Genomic DNA, 25054 nt, shown 5'->3' with positions numbered 1-25054 from the left:
AACTTTCACTGGGTACGTTTGGAGGAAGGAAAGAAAAACGTGAAAAGCAAAAATATGATCTAATGACCGGGTGAGAACAGGGGCAGCGAGCTGCCAGCACAAAACCAAATTGATTCTAGGCTGAAGTACTTTTAAGACAGGTTGAGAGTAGAATATTGCAGAGCAACTGCAAGATTACATGGGGCTGATTAATTAATTAGTATTGTAGGTCAGAACACACACTATTCTTTTCGATGTTTCTCTATGTACCTGACATTATGAACTGCATTCTTGTAAAAGCAGAAAGAAAAGGCATATTTTAACACTAGGTGTACAATATTCTAATTGTGCCATCAGAAAGGGATAACTTTGTTTTCACTGTAGCAAAGTATTGCAGAACTACTCCTGCTCTTCCTTTCCTTTCAGTCCTCTACCTGTGTCTTTTATTACATTCTTCTAGCTGTGAGTAGTTAATGCAGCATAAATATTCCAAATTTCTGAACAAAAGCACACAAAGCAGAAGTAACAATTTATAGACCCTTTTATTTTATTTGTGGTCTTCCTTTATAGAAGACTTCCAGAGCTTTTTTCTTTTTAGAATTTTTTTTTTTTTTTTCTGGGTCTTGCTGGATGAAGGAGCCCGCAAAAGCTGTTATTTTTTTTCCAAAACAGTCATCTTGTTCTCTGGTTCTTTTTTCTCTACTGCTTAATTTCATGTTCTTTCTTCTCTGGCTTTGCTGGAGTACCAGAAAAGATAACTAGAGTGGAAGTCGTGGCCCCAGGAAAGTCGGCAACTGTTTTGCCACTGATTTCAGTGGAACCAGGACTTTGCCAAGCTTAATTGAAAGGGTAGTGAGAGGCGAGTGTGTAGCAAGGAGCAACTGTATCTCACAACAAGGTATGTGCTTCTGAGAAATGGACCAGAACAGGTCTTCACTGAGGCATTTTCAAACCTTTTCAAAAATGAGGCATCCTTCCAATTAATTGTTATTCTTTGGAAACCATAAGTCTATACAAAATCATTCCAGCCATAATAGCATATGCAGGAGCAAGCAGTCATTAGCATCCATACTTCAAAGCAAAACTAAGCCGAAAGTCTTTTTTAAAAAGGATCTTCAGGTATAAGGGCAAATAATCTTTTCCCAGGGGTACAGGATCAGCTAATCTTCAATAGAAGCTGAGAGAAAAGAGGCTCATAGGATTAGGACCTCAGGTGAAAAAAAGTCTGAGAGCTCATAAATCAAACTTGCAGGTGTATAATGTGATTTTTTGAATACCAAGCAGAAAGCAGGCTGGTTTCATCAGAACTAATTTATATTCCAATCAAATTCTTCTATCACTGAATTTGAAATATTAGTCATAGACACAAGATAGCATCCGATGAAGTCACACTCCAAATTCTCCTTTAAAGCCCAAGTATTCTGTTTGTATTGGGCACCTGCAAAAAAGCAATTTATTTCAATTATCTCCCATAAATAATCCATTACAACTGAGTAAAACACTACGTACGTTTTAATGAACTTCCATCGATTGCATCCTTTCCTTTGATTGTTGAGGCAGTTTTAGACACTTGATGGGGAAGTGAAGGAGACCTCTGCTCATGACTTCCCTCTTACTTCCTTCAACACAGAGACAGGTTTTAATTATTTTTTCAAAAATTTGTTTCTAATAAGTAACTGCAAGAAGGAAGAATCTTCTGTAAGAATTGGATGGCTGGGGAGAAGGGAGCAGCTCAGCCCTGAGTCCCTGAGTGCTCTCAGATGCATCCTTCCAACCAGAGCCTCCACACTCACCAAACGCTGCCTGCACATGCACAAAGCCCTTGCACATAACAACCCACCAATTCCAACTCATCCAAGCTGCCTGGCCACCACCAGACTTCCTCTAGCTCACCCACCACCTGTGGCACACTGCCCAGCTCCACAAACTCCTGACCCTCTCATAGCCATCTGCGGAATGGGTTCCCAGATGAGAAGCCTCTCTTATTTTGGGCTCTCCAGTCTTTCGTGAGCAACAAACTTCTCTCAATGTTCCACCTTTTATTCCATATGTGCAAGTAGCCTTTGATTGTCTCTCTTATCTAAATATGGTTTCAGTACGAAGGAGTCAAGTAGATCACAGTTATTTTTGGCAGAGGCAATTTTGTATTGCACTGTGGAAAATGTTCAGTACAGCTTTGCCAGACTGGTGGGAGTCTGCAATGTGTTGAGATATATTGGTTACTACATCTGTCTTTTCTCATCTGTTGCAGAGACATAATGGACAAAATGTAAGCATGAAGGAGATATTGATACCTAATCTATTACCTATATATGCATATTCAGCTGAGTGTACATACAGCTGTATGTGGTTTCTCCATACACTGCAGAGCTACCATAAGTAATCAGATAGTGAAAGCTGGTCCCTGCTATCCTGGTCTCCAAGCCCAAGGTCATTCTGCTGAGAAGAGAATGTGGGTGTTGAAGGGAACCTGCAGAGCCAAGCCAAGCAGGCAATGTCCCTCCTTTTGTTTTAATCCAGTGGTTCATCCACATCCACCTGCAAGGTTTGCCTGTGATTTAAGAAACAGCTATTGTCCTGGTTTAGGGCAAATTTGAGAAAGAACCTCCAAATGGGGTCCGCTCAGAAAGCAAATCCAAGCGGCCCCTCCCCCTCAACAAATCCAAGGAAAGGAGATTTCCTTGGAGAGAAGTGGAAAAAAACTGTTTATTTAACAGAAATTTAATAATATTAAACAATAAAACCTCTCACTGTTCAATGAAGTGGCAAATCCAGGAAAAAGTCCTTTTCATGTGATGCAGCTCAGTCTGCTCAGGTCCTTATCAGTCCCTCCGGCGCCAGAAAGTGCCAAGGCCCAGGCCCCGGTGTGCCACAGGCATGAGCACCTGGGGTTTGGCTGGGTGTTTTCAGTCCAGAGCAGGTTTGAACAGATCCAAGGAAAAAATAAAAGAAAAACAAAAAAAAGGTCCAGGGAACTCCTCTACCTCAGCTAGCTAAAAACTAACTAAAAGCAAAGGAGAGCTCTGTCCCACTGTCTGTCGGTGCTGCAGACAACACAGCCCAGGAGCAGGATGCGGGGCAGTGAGTGCTCTTTCTCAACACAAACTGCGGCTTCTTCTTCCCCTGCTTCACTCTCAGAGCCAGTCTTAAAAGTGCAAAACTTAATATGTAACATAAGCCAGGTGACTGGGGATACAAGCAGCATAAAGTCACCCCAGGACAGATATTTTGATGGAGGTAGTTCCTACTTAAGCCATGTTTTTCAAAATTTTCAGGGCTGGAACTGTGTGCATGTTGCTTTCCTCCTCTCACCAAGCAGCCCTTCACATATTTATGGGCTAAAGGACCTCCCACAGATGTAACCAGTTTTTTGTGTTATGAAGTGAATAACAATAATAACTGAGCTCTGTGTGGAGCTGTCCTTACTGCTTCTGTTTCAAACCTTTCAGATTGTGCACTGTATTCTGGTTTGGCCATTTGGAAATGTTGCACAGCTGGTTTTTAGGGAGGGGGCCAGGAGAGTGACAACCAAATGGGTTGTCACAAGTCTGAAGTTTGAGTGCAGGGCAGGTTTGAGAGCAGCAGACACCAGAGGTGGTCTGTCCTGCAGAGATGTCACACACTTCAGGGATAGAAATTCTTGCTGTGGCTTGGTCAGAGTAGGTATTGTGGCAGGAGCTGCGACCTGGGCAGTGACAGCTAAGAATGCCTGATTTCGCCTCTCCATAATACTGTGTTTGCTGCAGCATCTTTTCTACCAGTGGCTGTGCCAAGGGAAAAAATAATGAAAAGACACTGTGTCAGTGGAGGAAAAAAATACAAATATCAGGACAGAAATGGGTTCTACCCATTTATCGTATGACACACAGAGGGTGTGCTTAAAGTTGTGCATTATGGGCTTCAGGTCACAGAGAGCTGCAAACAGAATGATAGAGAGCACCATTTTATACAGTATGTTACTCTGACAATAACACATTTACAAACAAATTAGTTAAAAATGTCTGAAGGACATTCAGCTTTTACAAACTGGGCTTCATCTCCTGCTGATAGCTTCCTTTGGGATGAGTACAGCCTGCAAAATGATACATTGCCTTAGAGAATAAATTTATGAAGTTTAGTAATGTAGGTCACATTGCAGGAAATCATAAAAGTCTGAACATCACTCAATAGCCATTCAATCAACTGCTCAAAGCAAAATGGGAAACTGAACAGTGTGTAGTTGTCTCCGGTGAGAACCAGGAAAAGTCATGATATGATGAAAACTCTTTAGGTCCTCCATCCGTATGTATTTCTTTTTTATTTATTTTTTCTTGCCAATTCAGAATTAAAATTCTTTGTCCATATCAACAGTGACAATAAAACCAATGTGATTTTTGCTATTGCTATCATGAGCTATAAGTCTGTTGGAGTGTTCATGAAAGGTGTGCCAAAAATTTAGAGAACCAGAAGAGTTCAAATGGTTGAAATTTGTATAAGTAGTCTAGTCCTAAGGAACTAATTTCATTGTGAAATTATTTTGTGTGCTTTCAGACAGCCAAAAAGATTTATGCTATTTGCTTAATTTTTCTTTTGTATTTGGTTTGAAGGAATAAGAGATTTTAAAAGGACATTTCTGGACCTAGTACTTGATAGGGATTCCTTTAGCTTTCTGGGTCTAGAAGCTTCTAGAAGCCTGAGATTCGGGTTTTAGGACCTCACTAGAGATGTCAAGGGTCGTTCTGAAGTCATCTAGGACTTTTTAAGGTATGGGGTCTTTCTAGACCTACAGCTTATGGACCAGGGGAATCCATGGCTTCTGGAGCATGGCTAGAGAGCCACTAGATCTTTTTCCTGGGATAGTTTGGAAGCCTTTTAGAGCTTTTTCTTAGAGTCTGCTTAGGATTTCTGTGGAGCCCTTTGAGCCATTCTAGGCCTGAAGCCATTCTATGCCTTTCTAGATTTAGAACTCAGCTGCTGAAAATCAAAAACTATTTATTGATCTGAATAGGAACCTATTGCAAAACTTATTTCAGGTGCATTTTTAAAATCTCTTTCCTAGAGTCTTTTTGGAAGGCAAGGAAAGAGAACGCCTCACCTTCTACATCCAGGTTTATCCATCACAGGCTTGAGATCTGTTTTTGAGTCAAGTAGCAATTATTGAATTTTGCTTAAAAAAAACTTTAGTCTTAAACGTTATCCTTGTAAGCTGTTCTGGCACAGTCTGACAATGCATATCCAAATATGCATCACAGCAGTAACCAAAGCTCTGAACTGTCAGAAATTTAAAGCAGAGTGCCTGCTTACAGTCTCAGACTAGAATCAAACGTTCTCCACTACATTTTCTTATATTTAATCAACATAAATGCTTACACAGAAGAGTAGCTGTACAGAATGCTGTTGTCTTGTTTGTTCTGCAAAATGCAAGGTGCCTAATTTTTTTTCTGTTAGCTGTTTGAAGTCTTACAGCAGTATGTGTTTGCTTTCCATTCAGCACCACAGCTAGTTTGTTTGCATTTGTCTTCCTCTGTTGAAAGAGCTATTGTGCAAATACTTGTGAAAGATTAGTTGCAGAAAATTATCTTGTGATAACAATTGATCTTGGTGCTAATTTCTGTAAGTAAGAACTCAAATTACTTCTGTTGCTTTTTCTGCCTACCATTTTTATACCTATAAGGAAAAAAAAGTGTATAATTTAAAGATAATCATGAAACTTTTCTGTAGCTGTTTTGCTATAACTTTCTGCTGCAATTCAGGTAAAGCATTAGTTCACTCGTACAATGGATTTTAAAAAGCTATTACTACTGAATTGCATAACATTGTAGGGATTTGCCATAGAAGATGCCCTGCCATAAGCATGAATTGCAGGATAGCTATTTTTCCCATCCTATTTTCTTTCCCTTGCAGAAGTTGTATTTGCGAGTTTAACTCTTAAGGGAAAGCTTAAACCACAGAAGTGAATTTGTATTTTCTTGTGAAAGCTGTGGAGTTGGCATTTGTTCTGATCCTTGTATGAATGTGTTTCACAGCCCTGATCTGGCTGAGGAGCAGTTTTGGCATCCACATCTCAACTGGAAACCTCCTAGCAGCAGCTCCTCGTCCTTCGTGTCCCCCTGTCCCACTTTCTGCCCATCCCTGGAGTTAAAGGAACTCTGCCCTGAGGAGCAGAGTTGTTGTCAGAGGTCAAGATCCTGCAGAGACAGGCAGTTTCCTGGGCACAAATCTGCAGGAAGTTTTCATTTCAATAATTTAATTTAAATTTTCATTTTGCGCTTGACTCAGAATTCAGGGAAGAGTCTGAGTATTTGGGTGATAGATATATTCACAGTGGCTGGTGTTGCTGAAAGGCAGGGGGGTTGCCTTTTTCAGTTTTGGAAATTTCATTTTATGTATCCTTTCATCCTCTTAGTTTTCAGGCCAGATGATTCAGGCTTTTATGAACCTCAGCAGTTATTGGAAACAAAAGACACAATAGCATGCTAGGTCCAGCCCCTCACTGTTCTCAAAAACAGCTCTTAATTACTGTCTCAATTAAAGCTTTTCCAGATACTCCTTTCACCTTATCTGCATTGGCAGCACACTGGCTTTCTGTATCCAGAATTTCTGAGCCCAAAACAGAGAGATGAAGCCAAAACTCAAGATTTATGCAACCCCACTTTTGGGCCATCTTGTCTGACAAGCCCCAGGACCTGGAACTGTGAGTTACAAAGTGAGGCAGAACGGAGCCAGTCCTGTTATTAGCTAGATTTCCACCTGGTCCCATTCCCTCCTTTTGGCTGTGCAAATTACCTGCAGCAGCATGTTTGGAGGACATCTATTCCCACTCCAGCACTGGAGACATGTTTGGGTTAGATTCAAATTCATGGTCTATTTTGAGATACTTTAATTGAAGAGTCTAAGATTCCTCCTCTCAGAGGTACCAGTCTGTTCTAAATACTTTATAAATTCCTTCTGGGCACTTAACAAAGTGTTTCTTTCATAGCCTGCGTAAACCACGGGTACCATGTTTAAACAGACTTAAATGGCTTAGCAATCTAAGTCCCATTGATTTTCATAGTCAGTGTGCTTATGTGACGCTCGATAATATTCCCTCTATTGTTAAATAAAGATGATTTGAAAACCGTCCCCATAGAAATCAACTTTTCCTGTCGATTTACTAGACCCCAGATACAGTCTTTGAAGTTGTGAAGCAGTAAAAAATAACAAGAAATTATGGTTTCATAATTTCTTTTTATTTTTTATTGCTTCAGAACTTCAGAAGAAGAGAGCTGGGAAATGAGAGCACAGCAAGTCTTGTGGCAAGTGAAGCAAAGACAAGCAGTGAAAACTGTTAAAGCAGTGCCTTTCCTTCCTATTCCTGCAGCAGGTCCCTCATCAGCTGGAAATAATTGACAGCAAAAGCAGGTTGGCAGGGAGACTCTCTAAGCCAAGATCCTGGAGAACTGGTGGCCTCAGACCTCTGAGTCTGTAATGTGCCCCAGCTGCTTTCCCAGCCCAGGGTAGAAAACAGCAGCCATTAAGCTGTAAAACTCATTTATTTGGGTTTTTCACTGGGGACCAGTGAGTGCAGAGAGCAACATTTGTGAAGTCTAGGCCAGGGACTGCTACAGCTGAACTGTAAAATTCTGGATTTTATACTATGAAGCATCGAAAGCAGGAGACACAAAGGCTCCTCCAGCATGGGTTGAGGCTGTAATCCCACCATAGGGAAGGGTTCCCCAGTGTCAAACCACAGGACCTGAATTGTGTTGCCATGTGCCATTAAAAAAGGAGCAAAGCTGACATGAGGAGCTGACAGTGTCAGTGCCAACAAAAGGAAGAGCCCAGAGTGAGAGCAAACTGACAGAAAATGATGAAAAAATATACGTGATTGTCAACGGGAAAAAAATAGAGAGAAATATATTTAGTGAGACATCCTGTGAAGAGTTCAGGGAAGCAGAACCAGTCTCCTTCAGCCTTGTGAACTACTGGCTCACTCCTAATGGCCTACCTGTGTGAGTCCTTCCTTGGAGCCACTTCTTTTCTAGGAGGAAGGAGAAAGAAGGGTTTAGGCAGGAAGAGAGAAAAATGCTATTTAGAATAAATAGTGAATAAAAGGGTTTGGCCTGGAAACAACATCTGGGGTATAAATAGGACCCATGGGAATGGCATAAATCTGTGTCAGGGGAGACTTAGGTTGGATATTAGGAAAAGGTTCTTCCCCCAGAGGGTAGTTGGGCACTGGAACAGGGAAGTGTTCATAGCACCAAGTCTGATAGAGTTCAAGGAGCATTTGGATAATGTCCTCAGGCACATGGTGTGATTTTTGGGGTTGTGCTATGCAAGGTAAGGAGTTGGACTCGATAAATGCGGGTCCTGCCCTCTCAGGATATTCTGTGACTCTTAGGATAAATAAAAAGGAGATTAAAAAATGGAAGTTAGCAGAAAAAGAGAAATACAGAAGAGGCCATGAGCAGGTCTTCAAGTGCATATCCTAGAGCTGAAGAAAGGCAGAGGCAGCATAAACAGAAGTGCTTGAAGCTGAGCAGCACAGATAGGAAGTAATCCATCAGTCAGGACTATCAGAAAAAATTTGGCATGAATTTCATGCTACTACATGAAATTGAATCAAAATAAACAAGCAATGCATGGCAAGAAATCAAAGCAATGGTGGAGTCTTTCTAGGGATTTATGCAGCTTCTTTTAATCCATGATAAATAAAACTTATCCCAGTAAAATTTACCCCCACAACCAAACAGTTAAGCTCTTGAAACTGGTATTTGCAGACAAGAATAAATTTTTTGCTCTTTACTTGTCTTAGTTTGATATGAACAGTATAAATTGTTTGATATGATTTGTTTAAAACAGTACCAAAAACGGCTCAGCTATCAAATGTCAAGCAAAATGTGCAGAAAGTTTTATCCATATGTTCAAAACCAAAAGTGAAGCAGTGTTCTTCACAAACTAACCCATGGATGTGTGTACCTCCTCAGGCACGTATGGTTAAGTGTATGTGTGGATTCTCCTAGCAGTGCCACTGGGCAGAAAAACTCACACTACTAATTTATTTGTCAAGCTTTGCTGTGGGAAAATGGAGTGGGTTTGTGTGGCAAGGTTTGTGTTAGCAGAGGGATGCAGGTATGGCTTCTGTGAGAAGCCCCCATGTCCAGTGGATCCAAGGCCACCTGGCACCAAGATGGACCCAATGCTGGCCAAGGCATTAGCAGCAGTGGTGACACTTCGGGGATAATGCATCTAAGAAGGAGAAAAAAATCTCCTCAAGAGAGAGGAGTGAGAATATGTGAGAGGAACAGCTTTGCAGACAGACAGGTCAATGAGGATGGAGGAGGAGATGCTCTAGGTGCTGGAGCAGAGATTCCTTTGTAGCCTGTGTTGCAGCCCATGGTGAGATCTCACAATGAAAATTCATTTAAACTAAAGCCACCTTAGTGCACTTTGTGTTTTCCAGAACACTTGACATGAAAAAATGTATTAGAAAGCCAGACTGGTGGGTGTTAATTTTGCACTTCTCAAACCAGAGATGGATTATTAGATATAGCTGGAGTCTTTATGTTGACAGTTAAATGTTGAATTCCCAGAAAAGCTGACATATTAATACTTACATGCAAAAAGTCTCATTGCTCAAGGGTTCACTTGTTTTGTCAGTGATTTCCATTGTATATACTCAGTCTCCCATGAACCAAACCAGAATTGTCACCTGAAAATTTCAGTCTGTGAAGAGTAAACAAACCCTGGCTGGTTGTTTATCATGGGATAATCAGCAATGCCATTTCTGGTCACTGCTCAAAAAAAAAATCCCCATTGAATATAAGAAAAAATGCTTGGAATTGGCCCAATTTAGACTTACAAAAACATATACATATTTGGAAAAGGACTTTTTTACACAGACTTCTGAAGTACTGCTTCAAATTTAAAGATATATTAACTGATTTAATATTCTAACTCTTCACTGAGGTTTTGTCTTGAAAAATTTTGTAGTAGACACAGTGGTGTCAGATGAAAATCGAGGTGCTTCTCTGTAATATATTTATTGCCTTTGAATGAAACACAACTGATGGTTTGGTCACAGAACTGCCAGAGGGCAGCTTGGTTTAACAAGAAGTAAACAACCAGTGACTTTTCAAGGTAACAGTGAACCTGAGGGTGCAGTTACACTTCAGCTTAAACTGATTTAGGTGATTAGTTTTTTGCCAGCAAACTGTCCTGAACCTGCTCTCTGTAGGAACACACAAGCTGGCCTTGCTGCTGGGGACTGCACTGGGAGAAGGGATGGAGTGGGACAGCAGCAGTCACGTCTTACACCAGTTTAAGATGTCATGAAAGCTAATCCTGACAAGAACAGTGCAGATTATTTCTAAGTCTGTAAAATTCTTGTTCAGATTAGGAATGCTCAGTGATTTGTGTTATTGTGTATGTTTGATTTTACCATTATCTATTTACCTATTTCACCATTTTTCCTCCTCCAATTTCACCAGCATAAGCTTGCAGTGTGCAGCAGTTGGTTTTTATGCTGCAGTCTCCAGACAGGTGTATCCTACCTTTAATATTTCAGATGAAATTTAACCATGGATAAACCATCCATGACTGCTTTAAACCACAAAAGGGAACCTGTAGGAATGACCTTCAGTTAGCTTTGCAGAGCAGAGAGCTGGGTAGCAGTTCTGGTGTAGGAACAAAAATTGTTGAGATGTTTCCGACTAAAATTTTATTTATTTTTACCTCACTGCAGCTAATTTTACAGATATGAGCAGTATGAAAGCAAATATGCTTGCAGTTAACAGCTGTTAAGCTTTAGGCACATTGCTTCAAGTGAAATGTGCAGCTGCATATGAGTTTCTTCTATCTCAGTAAACCAAATCAGCCTCAAATAAACCAGAGAAAAAGTTGTTTAGGACAAAACTAGTCCCTGTTTATCTGCAGAACACCACACATACCTTCACAGTGGGAGAAAATCACATTATTTTCTGGGCAAAGGCAGTATAGCTGATCCATAAGAGAAAACCAGCTATCAAAACATGGCAGGTACTAGGCAAGGTCATTATGGTAAAATAGATGGTTTTGTCCCAGATTTGTAATTGTGAATAATCTAGTTACAGTTAATCAAAGATTATTTTTACAGCAATGCCATCTGTGGAGGCCCGTAAAGTTGAAGGTGTCTATTGCCATTAAAATTAATCCATCTACTTTGGTAGAAAAAACAATTATTCTGCATTAAAAGGTGCATTGCAAATACGTTTTTTTCCAAGCTTCCTCGAGAAAGCCATGTAGAGATTTTTCAGTTAAGTGAAGAGTTTTATTTGTGTCCCCGTGAACTCTCAGCTGAAGCAGGAGCTAAGAGTGGTGTGCAAACCAGCCTCAGAGCAGTGGGTGGAACCCAGGCAGTCACATGTGCACAGAAATTAGCATTGTTATGAGAGGAATCTGTTTCCAACTGCCTCATCACATTCAGCATCATTTGGAAGGACTCAACCACCTGGTTCAGAAGAAATCTTGAGCCCAACAGCATTACTCTTGATGCCAGTTATGATGCTGTCTGGTCAAAAGGACTGGGCACAAGGAGGATTTGGATTGCTCTGTGAACCTTCGTAATTGTGTGGTAACCATGCAGGATGAGACACGGCAGCCGCAGTGCCCTCACATTATTAAAACATCAGATACCAAACCAACAGTGCACTTCTGGAAATGAGATTATTCAAGAAATACTGCTGCTTGAGAAAGGGAGAGACTTGGCCTCCAGCCTAGCTGCCAAGCTGACCCCAGGCAAGCAGGTGGCTAGTGATGGCCACACACTCCACCATATGGTATTCCTCAGTGCTGAGCATTGTGTTAGCATCAGCAGTCTCTACATTCATAGTGCTTTTAATTAGCATAGTGGGAAAATGAGCAAAAACAGCATCAAAATCAGTAAGTGAAATAGCAAAAGCTTCTGTGACATATAAAGCATATAAAACATTTACATTTTAGGCTGGTAATTATTGTCTTCTGATGATTGAAATATTTAAACCAGAAAAATTCCACTCAGATAAATGCAGCCAGCTCTTCATGAAGGATAACAAGTAAAGCATCCTGAGACAGACAAAAATGTGATTTCTCACAGTCTCAGGGGCTCAGTTGTTTTCTGACTTTTCCAGAGACAACCTGGAGTCCAAATCCTCCACTGGCCATGCTCTGGGGAGAGGGACCAGCCTGCTCTGTTGTTGTTGTTGTTTCCCAGTTCAGCAATCTTGTGCTGCCTTTCTCGGCAGAAGGAGTTTGAAGCCCTGGCCAACACATGCTGTAATCAGCAGCCTGTGTGTACTGGTTGCCTTTTGGGTTGACAGGCAGCCCCACTTTTAATTTGAAGCATGTTTGATTCCTCTGGATCACAGTGCAAAAGGTATCAGATGAGTGAGGTCATCTTCCAGCTTGGTTTGATACTTCCTTTGGTTGTCATTCTCACCTGCATGGAGAAAGGCAAGAAGTTACCCCTTAAGTATGACGAATTTACTTAATCCATGACTGAAATAATGAATTCACAAAGCAAAATCATTATAAATAATTATGCTTGGCTACATTATCATACAAAGTATGATACATTGGTGTATTATTTTGTTACAAAGTATTAAGCTTATATTTCTTGTGGCATATAAGTCTTATTAACATTTCTTGCTTAGTAAATAAATAGTGGAAATGTGTCCTACCCTTCCAGTATGTCATTTTCCTTTTGTGCTAACAGGCAATTAAAGTGTTATGACATTGACAACCTCTCACTGTTTTCCACTCTGCCAGCATTGACTGCAACCTTGGAACAATAACATTCAGACCTAGAAAATTTTCTGGCTGAAGTTGCATGACATGAAGTGTGTGTTTTTATTTGCATGACTGCATAGGTATAATAAAGTTCCTGTTTTAATGGACTTGTGCAAATACCTCTCAGAGGATGCTAAATTTCTTTTCGAAGCAAATTTTGTTCCACACTGACTGAAGTGGGACCTCAGAAAAGAGTATGCTTGTTCCAAACCTAATTAAAGGTACTAGAGAAGCAGTGCTGAGAGAATCTGCCAGATGACTTGATGATGTGATCAGAGATGGTTGAATAAAACTGCCATACTGCCCTAATCATTCTTTTTCCATTTTTTCTCCCTGCTTTCCTCTTAATGTTTTTTCCAGGTGCGGTTAGAGTGGCCAACAGACCTCACAGTGAACCCTCTAGACAATTCACTGTATGTCCTGGACAACAACATTGTCCTGCAGATCTCTGAGAACAGGCGTGTGCGGATTATTGCAGGGCGCCCCATACACTGCCAGGTGCCCGGCATTGACCACTTCCTGGTGAGCAAGGTGGCCATCCATTCCACCCTGGAGTCAGCCAGGGCCATCGCTGTGTCCCACAGTGGAATCCTCTACATCGCAGAGACGGATGAAAGGAAAATCAACCGTATCCAGCAGGTCACAACCAACGGTGAAATTTCTATTATTGCTGGAGCCCCATCAGACTGTGACTGCAAGATTGATCCTAATTGTGATTGTTTTTCAGGTAAAGAGATGCTTGTTATTTCCTGTCTGTTATGTGTTGAGGTTCTCTGATAAAGCTGCAGATCAGCAAAGTAACAAGGGGAAGGAGAGACAAGCAGTGATTCCGTTTCCTTGAAAAGCCCAAAACCTTATCAGCAGATCTTTGTGAATTTAATCCATTGACTTCTGAGATGTGAGTCTTCCGTTTCCACTGGAGGAACTTCGGGATGGTCCTAGCTTTTTCTCTTTTGATACAGTGATTACACGCTATTCAGAATTATTTCCAAATCTGGCTTGCTGTGCCAGCTGCATTTGCCCCTGTTGAAGATGGTACCAAATTGTACCTAAATGCTACTGGAACAGAGGGGCTTCATATCAACACACCAGCTTATGCCTTCTCATCACTCATGTCTTGCTGCATCACCAGAAAAATGGTGCAAACATATAGTGTGCGGAATTTCTTCTTCTTTGTGTGTTTTAAATTGGAACAGCCAGTGCCAGGCCTGCAGTGCACTTCTAGACATTCTCAGCAGTAGAGCCACTCTCCCCTGCCTGCACCAGAACAAAGAGTGGCTCTCTTATTTCATAAAAACATAATGGGACAAAGGGCAGCATTCCCGTACAGAGGTGTGCAGTATGTTGCCATCTTGACATCTCTAAGAACCACCATGTTCAGCTCCATAATAATGTCATCATAATTCTTAAGCCTCTCATTTCAAGTAAAAGGTTAATTACTGACAAGAAAGCATTAAGTATGTCGAGAACGGAGAGGAAAAAATGCAAATGGTCTTCCAGAGAAGGTGGGTTGCTAACCCAGCATTGTAATGATAATCAAAGTCTCCTGTGCATTGCCAGGTGTTGCCAGCTTTAGTGGTGGCTGCAGGAGACCAGTGAGGAACAGAATTCCGGACAGGATTCCTACTGGGGAAAACTACTCTCAGTGCTGAAAAGTTAAAAAACTGTGGCAAATCTAATGTTTGTGCCAGCCTGGTTTGGTGAAAGGTGGGGTCAGCTTGGCAGAAAGATCCACTGATTTTTCCATTTCCAAGGAAGCATGCCCAAACACTTCAGTAATTTCACGTCTCAGTCAGGAGGAGAGCAGTACACACAATAATGTGGTTTTCCCTAAGAGTGAGGTTTAATATGCTTTCTTTCTAGTTACAGAAAATTCTGCTCATGTAAACTCATTTTGATAGACACATACAGCCCACAATAATGCTAAAATCCTTTTGAAACCTTAAATGACACAAACCAAGCGTAACCAAAGTAAATTGTCAAGAGATATTGAAAGGGATTGTTTCTCAAGGCACTTCTTGGCTACTGTTCTGATTTTGTTTTCCTGTAGTGTTGAGTTTTTAATAACTATAAACTAATCTTTCTTTCAGTGTCATTTTAGTTGAATTACTGGGTTTTATTTTCTTTTTGTTTACAACACAATTCTACTTTAACAACATGCCAACAGACTTTAAGTAGGGAATGAAATGTCAGGTATCATGGTCTTTTCTTTCATAATTCTGCATTAAAGCTTTCCTTAACAGCAGGGTTTGGGACTCAGCAAAAATGCTGTAAATTAGATAATTTATATTCCTGTTTGTCTTCAGTGAGAATTGTAATTCAGTGAGAATTTAGAATTGTACCAACCTTGGATAATAGGGATTTAATTAGTTGGAAGAGGATATTGTTTTATTGACCTGTAAATGATACTGAGGAGAAGCAGTGTGTCAGGCTTAGGGGATCAGCTTAAACAAGGACATTAGAGATTGCTAAAATTACCGTTTCTCCTCCAGGTGATGGTGGATATGCCAAAAATGCGAAGCTGAAAGCACCTTCTTCCCTAGCAGTGTCTCCCGATGACACGCTGTACGTGGCAGACCTGGGCAACGTGCGCATCCGCGCCGTGAGCCGGAACAAGGCTCACCTCAGCGACACCAATCTGTACGAGATCGCCTCACCTGCTGACCAGGAGCTCTACCAGTTCACCATCAACGGCACCCACCTGCACACGCTCAACCTCATCACCAGGGACTACATCTACAACTTCTCCTACAGTGGGGAGGGGGATGTTGGCACCATCACCAGCAGCAACGGGAACTCGGTTCACATCCGCAGGGACACGAGCGGGCTGCCCCTGTGGGTCGTGGTGCCGGGGGGCCAGGTCTACTGGCTCACCATAAGTAGCAATGGGGTTCTGAAAAGGGTGTATGCCCAAGGCTACAACCTAGCCCTTATGACATATCCTGGAAACACGGGGCTTTTAGCAACCAAGAGTGATGAAAACGGATGGACAACTGTGTATGAGTAAGTCCATGCCATTAAATGCCTAGTGCAAGGAAGCCTATTTTAAATGAGCACTGAAACTTTTTTTAGTTAGTTCTAGTCATTTAAAAAGAAACCCTCCTACTAACACTGTGTGAGACAGGAAAAGCAGTTTTGTTGCACAAGCTTTTAAAACAAAGCACTGTCATTTCTTAGGTGCTTAAACTTGTCATATGTAAATGCTCTGTGCACTGTGCCTGTTAAGTACAGCAGAAATTGCCTGAAATTACACTTCATTTGCTCTTTCTTGTTGTGAATCTGTTTCTCTAAATGAAAATATGATTTTTTTTTTTGTAACTTAAGTGGTACAGGGAAGTTGTGATATGAGTCAGGAATTTGCAAATTCCTGAGGAGGGCAAAAAGGGGAAAATTAGCATACTCATCAGAGAAGGGAGTGTTGCAAAGAAAATTTAGAATCTCAGTGGAAGGAATATTCAAAGACAAGAGTGAGCTTGTCACTATCAGCAGAGGTAAAGATATATAATAGCAAAAGGATATGTTATAGCAAAAGCCTATATATAAGGGGAGTAGGAAAGGCTTCATAAACAAGACCATTGACAGAACTTCTAAAAAGCAAGACAAGGCAGTAAAAGATGGAGTCAGAACATCCCAATCTGGTCCCAGAGAAAGAACAACCCAAGAGAAAGTTCATTTTTGATTTATAAAGAGGTGTGTTGTATCCGGATTTCTGATTATTCATAATTAATTGTCATAATCCCTGTTGGAGGATGCAATAAGTGCTGGATGGAAATCATGTTCCTAGTTCAGAGTCCTTAAGGAGGATAATGGTGCCTGATTTCTGTGGAACGTAGGAGTTCATGTCCCAAAATTAAAATGAAAATGGTCCGGGTGAGATTGGAACAAAAAACACATTGATAGGAAGGGAGTTACTGCCTGAGTCACCTGGAGAGGTAGTTGTGTCCCTGTCATTACAGGTTTTTAGAACTACAATTTCTTCAAACAAAAGTAGGATAAAAGCAGAGAAAGTGCTACCTAGTATGTGGATTTTTATTCAGCAGGATGTTTCTTCATCCTGTTCTCTATTATTTTGCCAAAGACTAAATTAATAGGGTGGGCATAAGTATAAGCCATTAGAGAGGGCCTTTTTTACAGTACATGGGAAAACAAAAGCATACAGGATCTTCCTGATTCAGTTATCATTATCAAACATCTATTGATGGAAATTTAAACTCTCTTGCAACAGCACAAAGCTCACTGTTACCCTGGCACTGTTCAAACACTGATCAGAGTCACCTTTTATAAACAGAACTGACTGTAAATGTATGTATGGTTCTTTTTAATAATTTCAGTGCTCAGAGTTAGCCATTTATATCCCCACTTGATGATGGTGTCAGTCCAGGCCACGGACCAATGACACTTTCAAAGAGCCTTTAGAGTAGCTCCAAGTCATGTCTATTAAAATGCTGAACAGCAGGCCTTGTAGCAAGGCCTTGATTGTTAGAGCATGGGAGAGCAGAATATTTTTAGTCATGTGCCTTTCAGTCCTGACATTCTTACTCTGTCCCACTGACATTGAGCATAAACCGTTTCACACAACTATTGCTTTTTCCTCTTTTTAAAGTACGGCTCAAGTGTTGAAAGATCTTTTAAAGGACTTTACCTGCTTACAAGCGCCTCCCGCTGTATGTAGTACAGATCTATTCATGAAGTACCTGTGCCTGGAAGGATTTATATGATGTATATGGTTAACACAAAGAAATTCTGCTAAATTATACAGTTTAACGTACTTCCCCAGCTTTAACTGCAGGCTGGGTAACACTGTCCTCACCAATGCTTTGAGTTGTCCAGGCTTTGCATGATCACACATTCCTGCCAGCTTACATCAGTCAAGGAAAAGTAACATAATTACAACTTTAGCATTACAAAAACAGCAACAAAATTAAATAATGTCAATTAAATAAAATCATGTCATTAATATTTATGTTCAATCCAATATCTGAAGTAATTTTCATGATACATTACAAATTCCTCAATGACTGAAACACAGAATGTCACCTGATCTGCTCCAGTCAGAGGGGCAGTGGGCTGTAAGCACCTCTGTGCTGAACATTTGTGCTTTCAGGAGATGCTGCTCACCTGCTGCCATGAATAGGGCTGTGATGGCTTTAGTTGTCTTTTACCCAAATACTGTTTTCCAGGGAGGTCACATTCTGTGCTGACAGCCAGTTTCAGTTTGAAAGTTAGAATTTTTTGAAGGGTTTATTTATATATATGAATTGCTTGTGAGCATCAATGATAATTGGAACTTCCAAATTGCATGAAGTCATCTTCTGTGCTTAAGCTAGATTTGCTTTCACATCCAAAAGTTCAACCCATGGCACTGTGAAGCTGAAATAGGGATGGGTTTGTTTAACAACACATCACACATACTTGGGAATATGAGCAAAGATAATGACCTGTTCAGAACATCTACCTGTATGTCAGATTCACTCGCAGAGGGAAATTATTAAGAGGTAGAGAACCACCTACAAAAGTACTTGTCATCCATCTACTCTAATCTGATGGAACTGAAGTGCTGAAAGACCTCTTGCATACAATTATAGCTAATGTACAATTTTAAGTCATCTAGATTTCTTTTAATATTGTGTCATTAAAGCTGTAAAAGGGGAGGGGAAGCAATGGGCCTCTATTAAATCAAGGACAAGAAAACACCTGCAAGAAACAACTCTCTCTGAAAAAATTAATTAGACCTCTTTCCCTTTGAAATGATATAACTCTTAACTGCGCTACACATAGAAATGCAAATGGATTGTGAAGCAATATCCCCATGTGTGCATTTCAAAAACTGGTGAGCACTTCCTCATGTGAGTACTGAAATCAATGCAATTATTTGCGTGATTAAATGGTCACTGACATGATTAACAGTGGCATAACTGAGCCCCAAATTAACATAAAGAAATATGTCATGATTCCACCTCTATTAGTATGGGTAGGACATTGCAGGAGCTGAGTCCCAGTGTACTGCTATTCATCATGTGGAAGATGACAGAACCTGTACAGAGGGCTGAGTTTCTTGGAGCAATTGGAAAGTAAAAAAAACCCTTTAGATGATCATGCTGTGAAATCAATACTGAGACACTCTTCTGCATGTCCTCCTTGAAGTCAGAGGGACCATATGCATGAGTGAGAGGCCTCTGGTGTGTGTTTGGGTCTCATTACAAGTCAGCACCTATCTGGCCAGCCAGCCAGGAACAGTTTATCCCATTTTCAGCTAGACAGGGAGTTTTGTATCTCAGCAGCAGCACTATCAGCAGCAGAACTGGATCCTTAGTCAAGATGGATCCTGTGTCTTGAGCACAGGTACATTGCAATAAAACAGCTGTATTTGCACCTTAAAAATGCAGGTTTGGGGGATTTTCTGTGGTACAGTAGCAAATCCAAATAACCTACCAAGCTGTCATACCTGTCTGATCAAGCAGTAAATGAAATATAACTGCCTGATGTTTGTGGAGTTTTCTAATGATGAAAAGTAGTGATCTGAGTCAATTTTAATCGCTGCCTGTGGCACCCAGTCAACTTGCACAGAACCAGCATAAGGAGAGAATGCAAATAAGTCATACAATATATACAAGGGCAGGTGAAAAGGAGAGAGATTATTTTGAATGTAATGTTCGATTAATTTTAACTTATTTGTCAAAAAAACACAAGATGGTCCCTAGTTCATTCTCCAGTGTTTAATTGAAAAATAACAGCTGCTCTACTTTTTTTTAATATTGGAGGGAAGACAAAAAATCCTGATTTTTTTTTTTCTCTGATACTTCTTGTGACATGTAGATTTTGTCTGACTAATTAGGGTCAAATAAAGATCCTAAAGAAATTATGTCAATACCTTAAAGGGAAGGACAGAGCCAGATCATCTGCTGATGTGATTTGGAAAAGCTTAATTGGCAACAGTGCAGTTCCACCAGCTGATATACCAGTTTGGTCTGTGAGAGGAAACAGCTAATAAAACATGAAAACTTAATTATGCTTTCATACCTGCACGATAAATTTCTGTTTTATGAACACGAGTTGGTTTTGTTCATGCAAATACTCTGCACTATCACTGAGTTGTCTTAGGTGAATAAAAACATGTCAGCATCAATAAGATTTTTAAGATGTGAGGCATTACGATGAAACAATATCAAGCACCAAGCAATACTCTGTGATGGTTTCCATGTGAACCATCAGAAAGAAGAAATATGTTGGTAGAACTGAAAAGACCTGTTAGAAATGCTGCTTCAGAGCTCTGGAATTAATTATTGACTTTTTCGAACATAGCCAGATTAACAATCAAGTACCTTGAGCTAAAAGAATTTCTTCTGCACTGATGAAATTTAAGTGAACTGAAATGTGGTGCTGTAGATGCTAGGTGAGAAGTTCCTGCTGATTTAAGTAGACCCATGGGAAACAAAACACAAGAGCAAAACCCATGTAGGCAACTTATTTCCTGCAGATTCAATCTAATTTTATCACTGTTGTTATGCTTTACGTCCCCTTTTTACATTCACCACTCATATTAATGTGCTTCACACATCTGTGACAAAAGGTATCTTTTAAGTGTTGCAGAAGGAAAGAACTGGTTATATTTAATCATACGGATACAAAAATGCTGTTTTAGGGGTGAGTTGGATGCCTGACCACCGAGTGACCTCCAGTGGCCTTGTTCCTACATCGCAGCCCACTGGGGGAAACCCCAATCAGCTGTGAGCAGCACAGAAACCTCTGGCAGAGGCTGAGTGATGTAGGTAACATCTCGTAGTATTCCCAGTTGTATTTGATCCAGCACAACTGAAAAAGACTCCAAGCAGTCATTTGGACTAGGTACTGAATGCATTTTGAGTTACTAAATTGACCAATTACGTTTTTTACTTAGTGCACAGTGTTGAAAATGCTTTGTACTTTTTCACTACTTTTTCTTCTTTTAGGAGTATCTGCACAGCAGTAGTGTTTTTATGGCTATTTAACATCATTTTGCAGGTATGACTCTGACGGCCACCTGACCAATGCAACCTTCCCGACAGGGGAAGTCAGCAGCTTCCACAGTGATGTTGAAAAACTGACACGAGTGGAACTTGATACTTCAAACAGGGAGAATGTGATCACAGCCACAAATTTCTCAGCTACCTCTGCAATATATACGTTAAAACAAGGTAATAAAAGCATTTTTGTTCATGTTATTTCTTCCCTAATCATTGTTTCAAACCCTAGACATTACTGCATTTTAAACTGTCAGCCAAAAAAGGTGTTAAAAGTAGTTCATTTGTTTCTTCCTTGCTTCAGCACAAAGAGCTATAATTCTCCTGGGCTACCAGTTAGAAACAAGCCACAAGTTAATTCTTCTTCTTCTAGAAGAATCCAATGGATAAAATCTAATTATTGAAATCTCTGATGTCTCCAGGCTTTACATGCTACTTTCTGCTCCAGCAGACTTGGACTTTCTGCTTGGAGGACTTGGGCAAACCTGTAATACACTGAGCTTTGTTTTTCTAAGATGTACTTGAAAGACAGGTCCCACTGATGTTTTAACACTGAAATGCTTTGTTTGGCCAATACTGTGTGTTCTTTCTGGTAGTTCTATGACCTGGTGACAGCACTTGTAGGAAGGGGGAGAATGTTGCCCACCTCTGCTGGTGGCTGCCTTGGGGATGAGATTTTGAATCAACCCCTGTAGACACCACAGTATATCCCTGGTAGTATCATATATCTCAAAAAAACCCCCTGCTTTCTACCTAATGGAAGTGCCCCAGTGTCCTCCTCCAGGTTTTGCAGATTTATCACCAGAGTTCTGGTTTACATAGTTTAATCGATCTGGGGTCTTATGTCCTTGTTGGTTTTTTTTTGTTGTCAATGGATTGTTCAGGCTTTGAGAGAGCAGTTGCTGGGAAATAGCTCTCTGATGTCTTTCCAGGTGTGTTAGAAAAAAGATTTTTAACTGAGCACATCACAGAACTTTTCTTTCTCTCAAGTTTTGATCTATAAGAAAGAACTAGGAAGAACTCACAAGATACCCACTCATTTCTCTTTACTATTAGGTAGTAGAGACAGCACTGCATAAATAGAAATAATTATTTTGTTCTGTCACCTGTTAGGCTTTGTCCGAGTGACTCCATCTGCTCTCTGCCTCATCTGCTGCCTGATCTGTCTGTCCTTAAATCTGAAACGCTTCAAAGTTGGTAAATTATCAAAGTCTGTCACAGGAAAGTGCTTGCACACAGCAGGCAGTGCCAAAAACTAACAGCTCTAGTTATTATTGTATGTGTCATATAAATTCATATAATTTACATGTTTACATATCTCTAAGAAACTAGCACAAAGCACTGTGTGAACAGCCAGTCAGGTGTGGTATCCTTACATCCAATTATCTTTACTTTCTGGCATACCCTACTGTTTTCCTTGTACTCACATCTCAAGAGCTGGACCTGTTACTTCTGTGTGGACTAGCTTAAAAAAAAAAGGATGCTTTGGATACTCCCTAGCTGGAGTGAGTTCAGTCTCACTGTAAGGGTGAGACTTTTGTATGTTAGCACTAACAAGTTGGAGTTCCCCCTGGCAGCTGAGCTGCGTGAACCTCCGTATCCCAGCCTGAGCAGATGCCAGACAGTGTGGCCCAGCTCTGCCTGCAGAAGAGGAATTACACTGCCCAGACAAGGGAAAGGAGCTCCAGCATCTGTTGCCTTCATATACTGTCAGTGGAGACCTGCTCTGGACCCTCCACATACTTCTGGTAGTTTTGGGGAGAGGAAGGCTGTACTGGGTCACTCCAGCTCCCTTAACAGCCCTCTGTGGCACAGTCCTGGGCCTCTGGAGCTGCTCACTGTGCCGCCACCGCTGATCATTAATTTTTCTGCCAACAGTCACTTCCCAGTTGGTCTGTTCCACCAGGCTTCAGCCTTGTGGCTGATCATCCCTGTGCCTCAACCAGGGTCCTGCTGCTAATGGGGAGAGGATGAGCTTTTTGTACAATGACACAGGGAAAAGGGACAGAATGGGAGACTGGCTGTCATCCCAGATATTTGGAAAACAGCTTTCTTGTTTGACCTCAGATACTCTTGCAGTTGTTCAAGCAGTACATTTTCCTGTTGGGATCTGCTAAAATCATCACAATATCGGTGGTCAATACACAGCTTATGGTTTTACATACTTTTAAGCTGAAAGCAAAAATTCTTTATTCCTGCTGCAGGAAACCTTCACAATGGAAGTCATCAGGCCAAATGTAATAAAAAGCTATTCAGACTTAGGAAGGCCTGGGGGTTACAGCTTGCAAAACTCACACTGTAGTTTGTGTTCAGCTGTCTGTAACCTCCCGGGGTTACAAACTCAGCCTGTTGCGCCTAACATTTGGTTTATAAATCTGGAGATCTGAACTTCTCTCTGTTCTCTGATTTTTGTTGTTCTTTGACAGATAACACACAGAACATCTACCGGGTCAGCCCAGATGGGTCTCTGAGAGTCACCTTTGCCAGTGGAATGGAAATCACGCTTAACACGGAACCTCACATTCTAGCAGGGGTTGTCAGCCCCACATTAGGAAAGTGCAATATCTCCCTTCCTGGAGAGCATAACTCAAATCTCATTGAATGGAGGCAAAGGAGGGAGCAAACCAAAGGCAATATCTCTACATTTGAGAGAAGGCTAAGGGTAAGGCTTCCTCTTGTGTAAGTGCAGTGTTCCCTTTGAAAGTCATTGAACTGAAATCATGTTGAAATACTATACTTTCTAAGAATGAAAATTTTGTATCAGTGGTGGGCCCCAGCCATGAATTTCAAAACTCAACTCCTCCAACAGTCGCAGGGATGTTTGATCTCTGCTTGATTTTGATTGTAAGATTTGACCTCAAGACATAATTACTTCTTTTCTTCCTCTTCTTTTTCAACTAAGAACTTAATTATGGCTTTGGAAGAAGCTGTGAGCAAAGGACAGTGCGTAGTAACTCTGGCACAACAGCAAAGTTGGAGCCACATTTTGCCTCTCTCAGATCTATCAACCCTCTTTTTTCTGGGGGAGCTAAGGGGTGCCAGCTGCTGCCCAGGGCAGAGGCTCTTGCAGAAAGCACTTTGGGTGTCCTGGCCAGTGCTTTTCCTGCGACTCAGAGCAATGTAGAGCCTCCCTGTGTATTCAGACAGGCTGTGTATTAATTCTGCCCTCTGCCACATGCTCTCAAACCCCCAACTCCCTCTGGCTGGGTTACACCACAGCTCAAAAAAAGACTTGCTTTAACAATGCATCGTTGGTTTATTTTTACCTGTGAGTACAGTGACAGATGGTCAACATTTAGCATGCAATTACATAACACCATGGCTCAAAGAGATTGCTACTTTGCTAAACAGGTTTTTTTATTAAATCAGTTCTGGTTTTCACATGAATAGCACTTAAAATGCCTGCACTAGTAGTACAACTGGGAATTTTTGCCTTAAAAATATTCTGTTATTGACTACAACCTTTCTGGATAGGATTTATGTATGAAGGTACCTGTTAGCTCTGAAAATATATATATATATGATTATTAAAATCTCTGGATTGTCAAAACCACCAAAATCAAAACCAACTCATTTTGATTATGAGATACTATAGATTTTTTTGGAAGTGTACCATCTGTTTGCTTTTCAACTGTTCAATCAAAAATGCAAGACTTGTAAGATCTGGCCAGACTGGATACTGTATGTAAAACACGTGTTTGAAATGCCATTGTTCAGATTTGACAGTCACAGTTACTTTTTAGGATATTGCAAGTGGGCAAAAACTTATTTTAGTTTTTCTTGCCCATCTTCTGCCTCCTTCCTCTCTAAATTAGTGTGAGGCCTCTAGTCCCGTCTGGGGAGGTAGCTGAACTTAGCACCATGATAAACATGTTAAGATGGTAGGATCCAAACTCTGGCTTCCTTGGCTTATGTTGCTTGCTCAGTTGGAGGCTTTCTGTGTGACTTTGTGCTTAAATAACTGTATGGCATTTTTTTCTACAAGTATCTTATGTAATAAGCTCATAAAGAAAGGATGTAGTCAGTCGTCTATTCTGCTTACATTGCCAGGGACTAGTTGTTTATCACAATTCTATTTAATACAACTACTTCATCTTGCAGAGTTTCACCATTATGCAGTTTGTATTTTGTGTTGTTGAAATTGATTGCACTTTCTTTTGCATTTTCGCCTGTTTCTATCTATGTGATCTTTAACACTGCCTGGCAAAAAAAAAAACAAAGGAAATTCACAAATTGTTTAGGATTAAATGCATTCTGGCTGGAGGCATAAGATGTGTATTGAAATGTTGCAACATGGTATGCAGAGGTCA

At 40.7% G+C, this 25054-nt stretch overlaps 1 protein-coding gene across 6 annotated transcripts in view; it reads left to right on the top strand.

Moving 5' to 3' along the window:
• The window catches only part of TENM1 (teneurin transmembrane protein 1), a 313634-nt gene that overhangs the window by 270226 nt on the left and 18354 nt on the right, over nucleotides 1-25054 (top strand). For all 6 annotated transcript variants that reach the window (XM_014258759.2, XM_088062503.1, XM_088062504.1 and 3 more), the window contains 4 exons: nucleotides 13105-13471; nucleotides 15237-15747; nucleotides 20746-20918; nucleotides 23171-23406. In XM_014258759.2, coding sequence (XP_014114234.1) covers nucleotides 13105-13471; nucleotides 15237-15747; nucleotides 20746-20918; nucleotides 23171-23406 — 1287 coding nt within the window. The remainder of the gene's footprint in view (nucleotides 1-13104; nucleotides 13472-15236; nucleotides 15748-20745; nucleotides 20919-23170; nucleotides 23407-25054) is intronic.

This window comes from Pseudopodoces humilis, chromosome 15 (genome assembly GCF_049639895.1).
Source record: "Pseudopodoces humilis isolate 2021_Gansu_Grassland_sample_001 chromosome 15, ASM4963989v1, whole genome shotgun sequence".
Classification (NCBI taxonomy): domain Eukaryota; kingdom Metazoa; phylum Chordata; class Aves; order Passeriformes; family Paridae; genus Pseudopodoces; species Pseudopodoces humilis.
The sequence above is the reverse complement of the archived record's forward strand: the minus strand, read 5'-3'. Positions and strand labels throughout refer to the sequence as shown.